The 16,187-nt window shown below is 28.7% G+C and overlaps 1 protein-coding gene across 1 annotated transcript; it reads left to right on the top strand.

The window, feature by feature from the left end:
* Positions 1–25: 25 nt before the first annotated feature.
* On the top strand, positions 26–9,565 carry LOC126834272 (ABC transporter G family member 23-like). The gene is made up of 15 exons (XM_050566075.1): positions 26–663; positions 2,032–2,164; positions 2,244–2,398; positions 2,481–2,588; positions 2,665–2,758; positions 2,943–3,068; positions 3,143–3,285; positions 4,188–4,401; positions 4,474–4,639; positions 5,522–5,637; positions 7,383–7,453; positions 8,027–8,115; positions 8,179–8,361; positions 8,448–8,534; positions 9,182–9,565. Exons 1-15 carry the CDS (start codon positions 536–538, stop codon positions 9,412–9,414), a joined length of 2,046 nt encoding a protein of 681 aa, XP_050422032.1. The 5' UTR covers positions 26–535; the 3' UTR covers positions 9,415–9,565.
* The last annotated feature ends 6,622 nt before the right edge of the window (positions 9,566–16,187 follow it).

Below are 16,187 nucleotides of genomic sequence, written 5' to 3'. Positions count from 1 at the left end.
AAAATATTTTTACGACATTAAAAAGTATTATTTACAGTATATTTTCACTAAATGGCTATAAATTACTTTATGATAACCTTCTTAGCCTAGCTAAAATAACATTAGAATTTTGAAGCGTGTTAATTGTTTGTATTCGAAATGAATAGACATGTTGTGTTAATAGCACAGAACTAGCTGCGCCCCATCAACATTATTATAAGACAACTTATGATCGTGCAAAGATCGTAAACAATAAATAAGAATCGTGTTTAACTATTGCTCTATGGAGACGCGTTGATGATCGTTAATTATTCAAGGCCAGACTACCGACGATAAGTGATTTGGCAGTCATCGTCGGTCCTTATGATCCACTCCTTGTTTGTCTAACCTCTGATGCTGTGTAAAAAGTCCATCGCCGTTCTTGGGCCTGGTAAACGATTGTTCACTCGGGCAGTTCGTGCCGCAATACGTTGGTGAACGTTTGGTCGTCATCCGGAACATGTTAAAATAGCGTTTGTTTTTATTGTTTATTTTAATACCGTTTGCGTTTGTCACAATGACCACACCGACGGCGAGCGTGGACCGAACAGAGAACATTGTGCGCGTGGTAAACGCCTACAAGAGTTTTTCTGCTGGGCAATGGACACTCCAGGGGTTAAACATGAACGTACCGCCGGGGTCCATGTAAGTACACCGCACTAACGGCCCTTTGCCAAACTTCAATAATAATAATGTTACTGCAAAACGTCGTGTCCGGACCGAGCACTTCAAACATCCGCAACATGTGGTAGTTAGTGAGTAGTTCTCGTATTAGATGAGAATTTCAAACGAGATTAACCGATGTCTGGCGGTATTGATTAAAAAAATATTGTCCAAATAGTTATCTTTTTGATGTAGACACGAATTATATTTGTTTTTCACCTTGTCAAAACAATAAAATGGAATAATGAAAAATACACGATCTTTAGGTTGTGCGGTAGGATACATAAAGGTTGTGTAAATAAAATAACATATTAAGAAATTTTTGTTTTTTATACGACTTCGATTATGCAACGCCAATCCATTTGGTCGTTTAGTTGTTTTTTTTTTGGGGGGTAGGCTGATTGCAAATATTTTTTTAACCTTACCGGCGTCGGAGCATACTGGGCGAAAGTTTTAATCCAGTTAAATGCTTCCCAGTTAAAAAAAGCACCATAAAATAGTGTTAACTGATGATAAAAAAAATAGACTAGGCGTAAAACTCAATATTTTTACACTCATCATTAAGAAGTGGATGGATCGATTTTTGAGTAATGTCAGTTTTAAATCTAAAATACGTGTAGACGGTAATATATTTTACCATTTTTACAAAGAAAAACCTAATCAACACTATAGTCTATAATAAACACCCTTTATATGAAACAACACTGCATCTGGTACTTTGTTATTACATTATTTTATTGATTAATGAAAATATTTTCTAAAAGTAAAAACACGGGAATAAACTAAAAACAAAAATGTGTAATTGGAAACATTTAATAAAGTTTAATTAATCTATGCATTTAGTTTTGTCAGTATTATATGGTTATGAAGAGTGTTGCGTTTTGTAAACATACTTAAAGAAATGAAATGATTTATGGAATGTCTAGTTCTTTTTACCAAAAAATTGCGGAATGCCATTAAAATATCTTAGTTAAATAATATGTTCACGTATACAAAAGGGTGAATTATATATATTTTAGATTTATTTACGACCCGTCTATTTTGAAATTCAAAAACTCTTTAATTAGGTTAGAATATTTCATACATTTTCAATTGTGATACAATATAATATACTTTTTTAGTCATTCTTCAGTCATTAATTTTGAATACTAACATGCAAATTTGTCCTTAATTCGCCTCCCAAGTAATCATTAATTCCATAACAGAATTATAAATAATTCTTGGTAGTTTTTTTTAAATCTTATTGAAACGAGAATTGATTACTTAATATAATGGCTATAGTCGATCTCAAATTTTAAATATTCCATATGTGTTCTTTATTTTTAATAATATGTTAATATTGTTCAATAGTTATGGCCTGTTGGGACCTAGTGGTTGTGGGAAATCTACGCTTCTCCAGTGCATTTTGGGAACAATTTCGTTGGACTCTGGTTTCGTCGAAATGAAAATAAATAAGTTGACAGATGTTGGATACATGCCACAAGTAAAGTATATCGAGAGAAGCAACCAAGACCGTTATTTTGATAATTGACTAATTATTGATAATCATGTGTAAATACTAGGAACTGTGCTTAGAAAACACGTTGACGATTAAAGAAACGTTTGAATATTATGGCGCTTTGTACAATATGAGTAAAAATAAGCTATTAAATAAAATGGACGAACTAAACGTTTGCCTTCAATTGCCCGATAAACATAGTTATATCAAAGACATAAGGTGAACAATTTGTATTTTAGTATCATTTAATAAATGTTTGTAATGTAAATTTGTTTTCAAATTAACTCTTTGCTCTCAACAGTGGAGGTCAAGGCCGAAGAGTTTCACTTGCCATAAGTCTTATGCACGACCCTAAGCTCATCATATTAGACGAGCCTACAGTTGGGATAGATCCTGTACTCAGAAACGAGTAAATAAGTTTTTGCATTGCTTAGGTTGTACTTACTATAATGGCTAAAATATGAAAATAATATTTTGTTTTTTAGTATTTGGTCGAAATTTCAAACAATGGTCAACGAACATAACATAACTATTATAATAACCACACATTACATCGAAGAAGCTTACCAGGCCAATACAGTGAGTTTTCCGCAACATACCTCTGGTCTACTCTTGTCCCCGATTTCTTCTACTCTAACCTTTATTTATTACTTTTTTCTTATACAAGAATCTAGACTTATCCTTATTTTCCTTGCTATTATTATTGCTCATAATCAGCTTGAGTCAACCTACCTCTTATTGTTAAATCATTGTCATTGCTTAGGTTGGTTTAATGCGAAATGGTGTTTTGGTTGAAGAAGCGTCGCCTCAAGACATTCTTATCAAACACAATACCGAAACGTTAGAAATGTCATTTTTACGTCTTTGCTATAATCAAGATACTAATAGAGTACGACGCGTATTAGCTTACAATTATTATTTATGGAACACTAGATAAATGTTTTGGATTATTTTTTTGTTTAGGAAAATGAGCAGATCTCTTCTGAAGCTGTTGTGAAAACCCGAAAGCCAAAACAAAAGCTAAAAAATCCAGGAGCAATCATGTCATTTTCTAGAATCCAAGCGTTACTCAAGAAGAACTCCCGCGTATGCGTCCGAGATTACATGTTTGTTATATTAATCAAAGATTATTTTCATTATAACAATAATAATGATAATGATAATGTTATATAACTATTTTACATCTGTATGTAGTTACAACATTTACAAAATATTATTTAAAAAAAAATAAACCTTAATTATATTTCAAATAAACTACACTCTAAGAGTTTTAAAATTAATTATACTGTATTGCTAAATACACAATATCAAGGTCTAAAATTATTACCACCATATTGACATAATAATAAAGCGATAAAATTATTAAAATTTGCCCATAAACAAAAACAACACTATATTGATGTTAGAGCTCATTTACTGCCTTTAGCAACATAATACAATTTTTTGGTTTTTTTTTTTATTACTTATCTAAGAGGTTTAACTCAGACAGAACTGGACAAAATTTAAATAAGATTATACACAATAGATAATTTGATGAATAATGATATAAATATGTATATTTTTTTATTCGCGAATAATATAATTGTGAGGCGAAAAGGAACTATGTTCAGAATTTGGAATAACCAATAACTCAAAATTTGATTTTGAGAAAGAGGTCCCTCTTCTCTTTTTGTCTCACAATTGGTACTTCATTAAACTAAAGATAATTATTTTATTTATTATTTATATTATCTGTCTTGACATATAAATGATTAATAAACCACCCCTTCGGGAAAGGCAGCGTTTGGCTTTCATGGTCTTTTAAATTTTTTTTTTTTAATTTCCAAATGTTTGTTTTATAGATAACAAATTATCATCGTTTTATAACTAGAGATAAAACATTATTCGCATATTTTCCCATACTTGATTTTTTTACACTTTTTAAATTTATTTATTTTGACTTTTTTACTATTTATTAGGGACCGTTTTCACTATTTAACTTTATATAAATAAAACATTTTGTACACAGGTTATTGTTCAATTTGGTCGTATTACCGGCGTTGCAAGCGTTAAACCTTTGCCTGTGTGTCGGTGTGGATTTTAAGCACATGCCAATAGCTTACAAAAACGACGAGGTGAAATTTTCAGACTGTCAAAACGTTAAGTGCATATTCAACGAAAACCACAACGATACGTTGAGTTGTAACGTTTTGAATTACCTCGCTTCGCACGATTATAATTTAGTAAGTCGGTGTTTATTTGTTCAGAAAGTAAACAATATTAATATTAGTAATTACTAAATATTGTCGATGTAGATAGAAGTCAATAGCGTGGAAGATGGAGAGATGAGTCTGAACTATCCGTCGTACATGGCGTTTTTATATTTCCCTGAAAATTACACCAAAAGCGTGCAAACCTTTCTCGCGGATAAAGGAAACTACGATGTTAAATCTATGGTTTCTGTACATTTCACAAAGGAGAGTAAGTGGGACTACTCGATCATGTTTCGTCCAGAGACGGCTTTAGTATGAAACGGTTCTAGCTCATATAGTATATATATTTTTTTGTTGAAATTGTACTCGAGATATATTTTACGTTGGTCGGATATTATAATTTCGCTTAATTGTTATTAAGTAATATTTGCACCATTGTCATATTCGAGCTGTGTAATGGTTTTATTTAAAATTTTAAAAAAAGTTCCTTATTCTCTCTAAAAATATAAACAAAATAATTTTACATCCTATCAGTGGGCAAAATATTTTACTATCGTCCATGCTACGTTTTTTTGCCCTAAATCTAATTGGTAATGAAATTCATAGTTTTCTGAATTCAGAGTAATTATTACGTTTTCTCTCCAAGAAACGTATTCAACAATAAGCGCAATGACTCTCCATTGTTATCATAATATAAAGCCTGTAACAAATGTTAAATAAATATAAATGCACATTAAAACCTACCTGAAATAAATTGAGATTTTTAAAAAAAATCGCCATCAAGTATTTAACGGACCTTTGTCGTACTAGACCTGTGGTATACTTAATATTTACACTATATATATGTAAAATGTATAAATTACTGGAAGATTAAAATGGAAAATAGGAACGATCACGTTACATTGTCGTGGTTAACTTCTGCTCTCGGGCTTACCGTAAAACATTAATACTTGGTTTTATGGTTACCCGAGACCTAAACGTACCTCTCCTACCTTCACTCGGGTACTCGCCCGCAGTTATCTTATGCTAATAACTATTATTAACTTTAATTATCCGATACAGGATTTAATCTAACAGTTGTATTTCTGACGATTTATATGTAAATATATACATGATGTATATATCTCAAAATCAATTATATTTTTTTTAGATATGTTGTTCAGGAATCAAATAATACGGGACGTAACGGATTGCATAAACGATGTCGTTGAAAATGTAGTTACTTATTGTTCATATTATAATCCAAAATTACAAGGAATCCCTATGGTGAGTCAGTGAAAAATAAAACATGTTATGATCGAAACAATCAAGTCGTAAAACTTATAACGAGATTTCATCATAACAGGAAGTAAATTTATTCCAACAATAACCGTTTTGCGCAGTTAGTAAAAAATGCTATATTTCGCTTGTTCATTGAAGCTGCTGCTTAAATATCAACTAAAAAGTAAAAACTAAATATTTTGGTTATGTGAGGTTTTCAATTTTTACCCAGTTAAAAAACAAAATACCAGTATCACATTTATTTCAAATCCAATTAATTAGAATTTATTTGAATACATAACAAGTAAGACATTATATTTTCAGTATGTGCCTACCTATCATTTTTTGTACACTTCATTCAAGAACTAAAAAAAAACACAGATACATGTTTTAATTTTGTATTCTTAAGTGTAAAAATATTTTAAAAACTTGTTTTATTATACAATATCAAGGTTCCATGAGAAGTCTTAGGTGCATTCCATAAAATTATTTTTTATTCTCCACCACGTAAACACAAACGTTTGAATATTCTTGGAGTGATTAACATTTAAATATTAAACTTTTGTAAACATGCCAGTATATCCATTCGCTGAACGTTTCTCTGTTTTCTTAAAAATATTAATTGTTATTTATTATGCATAGCCTTGAACGACTTCTTTCCAAAACTTGCATTTTACTCTTTAACTACAAAAAAAAAAATTGTTTACACTATAATAATAATAATGTGGTCGTACTAATTAACATTTTTTTACATAAAAATATGTTGCTTTTTTAAATATATGAAAAAGCTTAAACGAGGAAGAAAATTATTATAATACTGCACGTATAGGTAGTATAATATATTTTAGACTAAAATTTAATTTTTTACCCGAACTCGAGTGCCTTGTCCTTGCTATATTTTGAAGCTAACATAAATACAATTTTGTTTTGACATTATTCAAATGGTTATCGAAACGATAGTTTTTTAATCAACTTAATAATAAACTTTCATTATGGCCATATGTTAAAATTTTAAGCTGTTTAAATAACGTTTATTATTTGAATATGTTGTACAACAACAATTCATCTATTCGATCATAAACATTTTTGCTAACCGCAGCGAATAAATTTTCGTGTTAGTTTTGGTTTTTCGCACTAGTTCGTGAAACTATTTGCAATAAAGTGACTAGGAAAGTCAATAATAAAACTTAACCTTTAAATTATACTTTTTAGTACTTAAGTTAACTACACGCACACCTTCTCTTTAGTAAACTTCGTTTCAAGAACACATTATTTGTGAACAATGCGGAAGTAGTAACTAGTAGAAAAAAAAAAGTGATAACTAACGTCTTAGGACTTAGGTTGTAAAGCAGACGTTGTTTCAGTAATAAAATGATAATTTTTTATTTCAATAATGAATTAAATAAAAACTCAAACAATACATGAAATTGTATAATTTTTATTTTTATTTGAACAAACGTCCAAATAATAATATCAAATATTTTTTTGTTTTTTCGATTTTTAACAAATTAATCAAATTAACAAGCTAATAAAAAGTTATTTAACAAATTAAAAGTTATTTGAATTTATTTTCAATTTAAAATGAAAATAATGTTTTAGGTATAATATTATAAATGCCCATTCATTTTTTTTTATTATAAATTAAAAAATTTGTTTTAAACTTAATTTACTTTTTCACTTAAAAACACTGTTGTGTAAATAGGTTTTTTTCTAGTTAAATACTTTATAATAAAAGTTTTTAAATATTTTAGGATGTGAATACCATGTATGGAAAAGACGTCAAGTATGTTGTGCACAGCATCGTTTCCATTTTCATAGCAATGTAATTATTTTAAATGTATTATGTCTTGTGTTGGTTTTAAACTTATATTTTACCTAAACCTAGTAAACAATTATCGATCTAAATAGTTCTACGAAATCACGTCGGTTTTATATATTATAAATTATACGAGTGTTAAGGATATTGAGTTATGGTACTAAACAGGAATAAGTAGCCATTTGTACTTGTCAGATGTTGACCTTAAACGTATGGCGATTTGTCAAATAAATAGAAAATAGTGATCACGGCGCATATTAGAGCAATAATAATAACATAAGGAAGTATATTAACAAAAATGTTAACTTTATCGCTTCTTAATTAGCATTAAATTATTTTTTTGTACTTTGCAAACACTAATTTATTTTGTTACGGAAATGATTAGGTAAATAATAACGTTAATCATAATTCTTAATTAAGTATTATTTTAAATTAACTCATTTGTCAAAATAAAGTTTTTATAGCCGTCTCTTTGTAGTACAATAATTTTAATTGAACAATTACAACAACACAATACTGATTAAACTAAGAACTTAGTAGACAATATGTATAGGTAAAATCAATCTATTTATTTTTTAGGGGTGCATTTTATTTTCCTAGCATATTTGCTGTCAGTTGTATGTTGACGGAAAAACTAGATGGAATATTAAACCGTTCAATGTTTGCAGGTAACGTTAATTAATTTAATTTAAAATGTGTTTGCAATAATACATTTCTATATTTTGCTTCAGGTGTTACGGCGTTGGAATTGTTGTCATCAATGTTTTTTATTAATACTGTGATTATTTTTATTCAAATGACTTTATCAATGCTAATTGTGTACGTGCTATTCTCTAATCCAGTTCAAATAACGACTGGGTTTTACGCTTACATTCTGCTGGTCATATTGTTAGGTTGCATAGGTTTCTTTTTCGGTAAGCCACTGCACAACAACTAAGTTTATACTCATGTATACTTCAAAATTGTAAACTGCGATTTTTGTCTGTGTGCAAACGTGTAGGACTACTCATTGCTGGATTATCGACGTCGAAAATTGGCGCTGTATACGTAATAACCGGATGGTCTTTAATCCAGTTCACTCTATCAGGTAAAAAAAATGAGCTAACAAACCAAACGTCAAGGTTGAAGGTTTTACAGCCTGAATGCTATAATACAGCTTAAATATGCTTTAAATACGTACTACCATTAAATTAAATTTAGATTTTCCTCGTGAACTCGTTATTTGGCGATTAAGTTAAAAAGTTGATATTCCATTAGAATTTATTCCAAACATTTATATTTTTGTCTTTCTTAAAATATTTCATTTAAAACTATGTCAGGAGTGCTTTGAAAAATAAATACGGAATTTTTTCTATGGTCTTATTGGCGTATTTCATAAAATAATAAGCAAGTTAATTGTGACACTTAATAGTAGCTTTCAAAAGAATATTTTACTTCAGATTTACTTCGTTTATTGTAAATAAATACCACTATAAAAACCACTTTTGCGTTTAATTATGAAACAGACGTGTTAGAGTTAGTGATGTTATTATCTCGTTTTATCGCTATTACAGTATAAATTATATGATATTATGCGATAACATAAAAAACAATAGCCTAGCGTTTTTTTTTTTTAAGTAAAGCACCCCATTAAAATTTGATTAAAAAAAAATGTACTATAGTAAAATCAAATCTTCTTTGCATTGAAACATTATATCCAATGGGGGTTGTAGTAATTATCATTTTTTTTTTCAGGTGCCATTTGGCCGGTCGAAGGACAGCCGTTTTACTTGAAAGCCGTTTCCCAGGTTCTACCTTTATACGTAGCCGGCAAGACCATGAACGATATAGCGTTGAAAGGATGGACATTGGCACACCCGGCAATCGTTTTAGGGACCACAGTGATATTTGCATATGCGCTCATATTTTTACTGGTGTTGATAGTTTTGGGACGACTGAAAAAAGACATGTGGGTGATACAAAAGTAATGTAGTTGAATGAAAAAAAATGAAATGTTTTTTTCTTCAACCATAATAATTTTGTACACATTGCATTTATTATTTTATTTTATAATGTGTTTAATACTATTCATTTTTATACATTTATATAATTTTGATTCGTGGATAGTGTTGTAAGTTATATAGTTATGAATCTGTTTTATAAATTACAAAAATACAATTCAAGTATAATATATGAGTGTGAGTGTGTAAATTTTATTTTTTGATAAAATACTTTTGGTTATTTAACTTTTGTAATACTCCTTGATAATAGAGCTATGTGAGTTTTATTTTGTTACCTACTACAAACTTTCAAATAGTCTTCAGTTGTAATTTAAGTGAAACAAGTCAGGTTGGTTGTAAACGAACGTATTGTTTTATATTGGATACGAATAAAAAATAGCAAGTAACAAAAAAGAATAAAAAAAAAGTAGGGTTAATATTGGCTTTTTGACAATTCGTATTCCTGTCTCAATTCACAATTAAAGTTAATCCAATATGAGTCATGTGTATTAAAATAAACCTTAACTGATTATTTAATAATTAGTAATTGACATCTGTTGAGAGGCGAAGTAAACATAAAAAAGTTGTCCGAAATCCAAAAGGTCACAGCAAAAATCGTATTGTGTGTGTGTGTATTTGTATTGTTAATTGATAATCAAAGTTAAACTTGCAGAGTATATTTTTTTCTTTTAGTTATAAATGATTATTATTATTATTATTACACATCAATAGTGAAACTATTTAAATTACACAAGTTCTAAAGCGGTAAAAAATCTAGTGTTATTATTATTTAATTAATAGCTTCATTACAAGTTGCGCAAAGTACTCTGGAACAAAATTAATTACAAATAATTAAAACAAAAAATGGTAGGTTAGGAGGTTAGGTTAAACGATATTATAATAACTATATAATTAAAAATGTTAACAGTTTGGAACACTAACCTACGTGTATGACATTGATTTATCAAAAAACTTATTTGACTTTGATGTGATGAGACAATTAAAAGTATCTCTGTGCCAAATACTTAAAACTGAGTTACGAATAATTAAAGAATATGCATTTTATATAAATGTTTTTTTTTTTACTTAATTCAAAAGGCTGTTCAGCGAAGGTAAATTAAGAGTACTAAATTTTAAGTAGTTAAATTATACATAATGTACGCTTGCATGAATTTACAATGATTCCGATGCGTTGAAAAGTGTACGAGGAAAATATATTTTTAATTGCTCTCATAATGAGCTGTCAGACCAGATCAAAAAGAAGTGATGCTTGTTAATATTCTAAGCTGGTATTATAATGACAGTAGGTGTGTGAGTGCCAACTGATAAGAGGGTTTTATGTTAATTATTCGATAATTATTGTTGTTTTCGTTTATGGTTATAATAAAGTATTTTATACGATTTTTCCGAGTTTCCGTGTATGACTAAAAATGTTTGGGCAAATAAATTGTATTTTAGATGCGTACATTGTACACCGCTAGATAGCACTGTCGTACTCGTCAAAGTATACAATAACTTAAACATATTATAATAATACATAATTACATTAAAAGTTCAACACTTGTAGATAGAAATAATATAAACTGTAATTGTTATTATTGTGTTCTCTATTAAAAATTAAGAGTTATAATTGTTTATGAAAACAGTAAAGGCTTCGACTGCTGTGGTTAAACTATGGTTGTACAACAAAATTTCGATTTTATTTCTGTAATTTTTAATCTGTATAGTGCTGCTGATTTTTCATTAAATTATTATTTGTACCGAACAAATGAACATATTTGAAGCTGGTACCAATACCAACATTAATTTAGATCACTATTAGAATTTCTTTAATTGTAAGTCATAAGTTATCATATGAATTCGTTATGATACGATTCTCGATTAATATTATCGAGTATAAAATCATATATTTTTTTTAATATACTTATTGATTGCTAATCATTTTATTTCTTTTACAATTTTAGTAGTATGCGTGTTTGTTATAAGACATTCAATCATTTAAATTTTTTATAAAGTGAAAGACTAGCAATCAATATTACTAAGAAATGACAATAAATTTCAACTTGATAGAGAAAACAGAAAAGGAGCTATATAAAAGATTGTTGGCTTGAAAAATGTCAAAACAACTTTAAGCTGCTATATGGTAATTTTGTCAGGTGTTATTTATTATGTTTCTAGGCCTCAGTGGAAGAATAGCTAAAATCTTTGACAAATTACAATTGACATTTGTATTTTCCAAGGAACGACGCTGGAACAAATTTTAATAAATATATTTTTAAAAATTTCCATCAGGGTATTTTTTTTTTTTTAGGAAAATTATAATGTTCTTTTCTATTTATGTATTTCATCTTGATTTTGCCAAAATATAGCATTGGCTGTACTCACATTAGTCATTAGATTAATTTTGTTTTAAGCCTAATGTCATTCTAGAAGGTTGAATATTAAAAAGTAATGTTTTCTTTAAGAATTAAACAATTATTCTCTTATAATAACTATTATATTATGTCATATAAGGATCTAGAAATCAGATATTCTAGACAATTCAATAATATTATGATAATACAATTTGTGTAGAAAGGTTTAACACAATGTTATTTAAAAATTATTGCATGAAACATTTTTTTTAAAATAAAATATCATAAGATTCTAAAATTAAATTAATACGTTATTCGATTAGTTTTAGTTGTTATTCGTTATTTTAATATATTTTGCCAGTTGCCTAACTCTGATTTAGTATTGGTCGCTCAACTTAAAATATTAAAGCACCGTCACATCTGTGTTTATTTCTCAAATGCTATTAAATTTTTGGTTTCTACAGTGTCGGGTATTGTTACTGAAACATAAAACAACCGATAACTATTTATGGCCTCTAAACACATTTCGATAGACATTACGAAAGTAATAATTAATTATACTATTATTGACACCCCATACTCGAAGTACAACAGCTGTAAACCAGTGCCGTGGTATAGACAGCCATACCTAAAATTTTCTATATACTACTGAAGATTAATTTCTTTGACACGGTCGCTATGGGTCGCCTCGAAACCCATCGCAGTGTTTATTATTGAACAACAGTCACTTTCATTTTCAACTAGCACGAGTATCACATTGTCGATCTTCTTTGTCTGATCGTTTGCTGTACAATGACTCGTTTCCTTACAAGGTCACAAGCACTGTATTGTATTGGCTGCAGGCCACTACATGTCTTACTAACTATTCATTCATTTATAATTTACCTATCCTTATAGCATAACATTAATCTATGCCGGTAATGCTTATCATTACTTGACATTCAATTTTAAGAACTCTGTACCTACACTTCGCTTTACCAAGGAGTTTTGGCAAAAATACACACCCGCTACCTAGTTATTGTATAATAACAATATAATGTTTATGCGTATTATTATCTTCGACACGTCCTTCAGTTTTGTGCTAATAATACTATTTTATTACAATGTTTTTGTTTTTGATAATAATAAAATAATCGTGTCAGGCTGTTACAAAATACTATAATCATCTAAAATTGTACAGTATAACGTTATTTACTGTTTAAACTTATATTATTATAACACTTAGATAGAACTTATTAAATTACTGATTTAATTTAACTTTTTGAAAAGTTTCAAGCTTTGTAACGTATATATTGTTATATATTCAAACGATACTAATAAGTTTAATGAAGAATTTTAAAAAGTTCATAGCTTTGTCTATTGGTGTACATGTTTTTATTTTTAAAGAACCGTTGTGTTAGTATGCTGTATGCGAGTACAATCAGTGGAGTAATTTTCGATTATTTGGGTATTAGCGAGGGGTCCAAGTAGCTTCATCATAATGATAATACTGCCCTCCTTAATTTTCTATCGCTTCTCACTTTGTGGATTATAGGAGGCTTTCCTATATTATGTTCTTTTTGTGATGTGGATAGCGGTTTTTAAGCATGGTTGGCATCCTGCCCCCACCCCCCACCCACAAATAAGCCACAATGGTTTTCTGTTTAGAATTAGTAATTTTATTTATACCATATTTGTATTAAAAAAATGACAATTATTGTATTTTTATTTACCTGTTTAAATTAAAAAACCACGGCTAGTGAATTAGTAGCGCTACAACTGTTATGGTGTACAGCAGATGAGTTGGGCAAAATTTAATTAAATAATAAATAAATAAATGTAGAACAACCAAAACAATTGTAAGAACGTAAATAAAAAAGTAACGGTTGCTCTTTTTTAGGTTCGATTTAAATCTAAAGCTTTTATTCTTAAAAAAAAATTGTCCAAATGAAATAGTATTAAATCTGGTTTAACAGATATGAAAATAGTTTCGAAAGCGCCAAACACCGAAATGGGTTGAACTGCGGTTTAAACTGTTCGCAGAAGAATGGCGGAGCTCTTTGCGGTATGTGACGACGGTTATTTGTTATTTTAATTATACTGGCAATATACTCCCAACTTGTTTGAAAGATTAAGTCTAGAAAATAATTATAGGAGATATAGATTTGAGTATGGGTATAGATCAGCTTGTAATATTTAAAAATATTGCCGGCTTGAGAGAAATCGTCTTAAGAGGAAGTCTCAGGTTTAGGACACAGTAGTAAAGTTATGTGCAACTTTGGAGTATAATTTTCTAAAATATGATAATGACTTGTGTTCTGTAATGTAAAATATTACCTTATCAGCTGTTGTTTACATGTACATTTTTGCAATAAATCACTTCTAGGATTCTTTATTTTTACTGATTTTGATTTATTCTCTTTTGCTTTCATTCTTGATCCACTTCTTCTCAACACCTACACTGAAACCATGTTAATCAAGGTTAAATATTCTACATTTTTTTTGACGTTTACCAATATGGTCATTGTTCAATAATTATTGAAGTAACTGGGCTCTGTTAAAAATCAAATAAAATAGATGTAAAATGTTCCTTGCTATTAATTAGTGAACTTAAAAAAATTATTTATGCATTTTTTATAACATTTGATATAGTTAGGTGTATAAATTATTGTCATTTGATAATCTGCCTAATGAAAATTGCATGCGTAAAAGTAATCTAAATATTTTAAAATTATCTTAATTGGGTTTCCAACTATTGTAATAGTATGTTTATTGTTTTATTTAATCGCTATAATTGGATGTTCATTCCTACAATCGATTCAAATAAATAAACATGTGCATTGTTATTCATACACCTAATTACTCTGTTATAAACAAATACATCACTAAGAAAACAGTTTTATTTATATTTTAGTCATAGCGTTAACGGCAATTTTAGAATTGAATAACCTATAAAATCACAGTATTACTATAATTCTGGTTAGGTTAGGTGCTGGTGCCGATGTCAGTACTACTTAGTTAACTGTAATGTTCATTATGAGTTGTATAAGGATTTTTAAATTGAGCAAAAAAGGTCGCTATAATTTAATGAAAGCTGAAAATAATAATTATGTGTTGGACGGTTATGATTATTTTAATACTGCGGATAGGTTACAAATAGAATCATTCAAAATTCGTCCCAAATCTATTGACTCTCAATTAGAACCTTGGTGGTTCAACTTGGGTAATAACATAAAAAGTCTATTGTCATTCACGTTATAGTATAACATTTTATAGAGTTTGAGGCCATGATCAATTTTGATTTTTTTTAGAATCTCCACCAGCACGTTATTGTACTAGACGCAAGTCAGTTTTTGCTGAAACATACAATCCAGAAGAAGATGACGAAGGAGAGGGGCCAAAGGTAAATATAACTGAATATAAAAAATTAACTAGATATTTATTTATTAATTGTAATTTTGTTGATTTTAGGTTGTATTCCCTAAGTCTGATGATCAGCGCCAAGCTCTTGCAACCAGTGTATAGAACATATTTATATTCAGAGCTTTGGATCCTGTAAGTATGAGTAAACAATTATTTTATAAAGAAAAATTAGGATAACTGTTGTAATGCTGCTTATGATGGTAATTGATGTAACTTGAGTTACTTATTACAAACATTAAACAATAACTGTGTAAAAAATATATTCTTAGATTTAACGAATATGTTTAATATTTGTTGCAGTCTTCGCCCGCAGTCGATTTTTAAATACTATTAATTCAATTGTATCTTATTAAATATTTTATTCAATTATTATCTACATAAATAAGTTCTATCAAATTTTTAAAATATGAAATTGGGGGTCTTCTAGTTTTAATTAATTTATGCTGGTAAAAATACCAAACTACAAAATCATGTGCGTTATTAATAATATATGTAATCAATAGTATTATAATTATTGACTGTATTTATTTAATTGACTATGTAGTATCGATTTACTTTTAATTTAATTGATGAAACAATACATTGATACAGCTGTTATAGGTGTATTGATTATTCCAAGTGATTAATCGATAGGTCCTAGATTGTATTGGTACTATAGGCTAAACTACTAATATAGATTATTAATAGAAAAAAATAAAAAAACTACTTTTTATGCTTTATTGACAGTTTTGAGGTCTATTTATCAGGCACGTACTCAGGTGTTTTTTTTGGGTGTTCAAACACTTCCTAAAATGTTTTGTTTTTGTATGGTTATTTACTTATTCAATTGTTATGAATAAGTTATATAATGTTATGTTATGTTATTGTAGCGATATATAAGTCGTAATAAAAAAAAAGACTGGAAGAGAAATTCAATGAATTTGATTTTAACAATACAATTTTTTTAGTCTTTTACTAGCTTTATTATAAAAGCTCTACTTAAAAAAATCGTTTGCACAAAATTTC

Source organism: Adelges cooleyi, unplaced genomic scaffold (genome assembly GCF_023614345.1).
Source record: "Adelges cooleyi isolate 19-005CV unplaced genomic scaffold, UGA_ACOO_1.1 ACOO_flye_CR_arks_rails_tigmint_CR_PRNA_21, whole genome shotgun sequence".
NCBI classification, from domain to species: Eukaryota; Metazoa; Arthropoda; class Insecta; order Hemiptera; family Adelgidae; genus Adelges; species Adelges cooleyi.
This window is presented reverse-complemented; position numbering and strand designations above follow the sequence as displayed.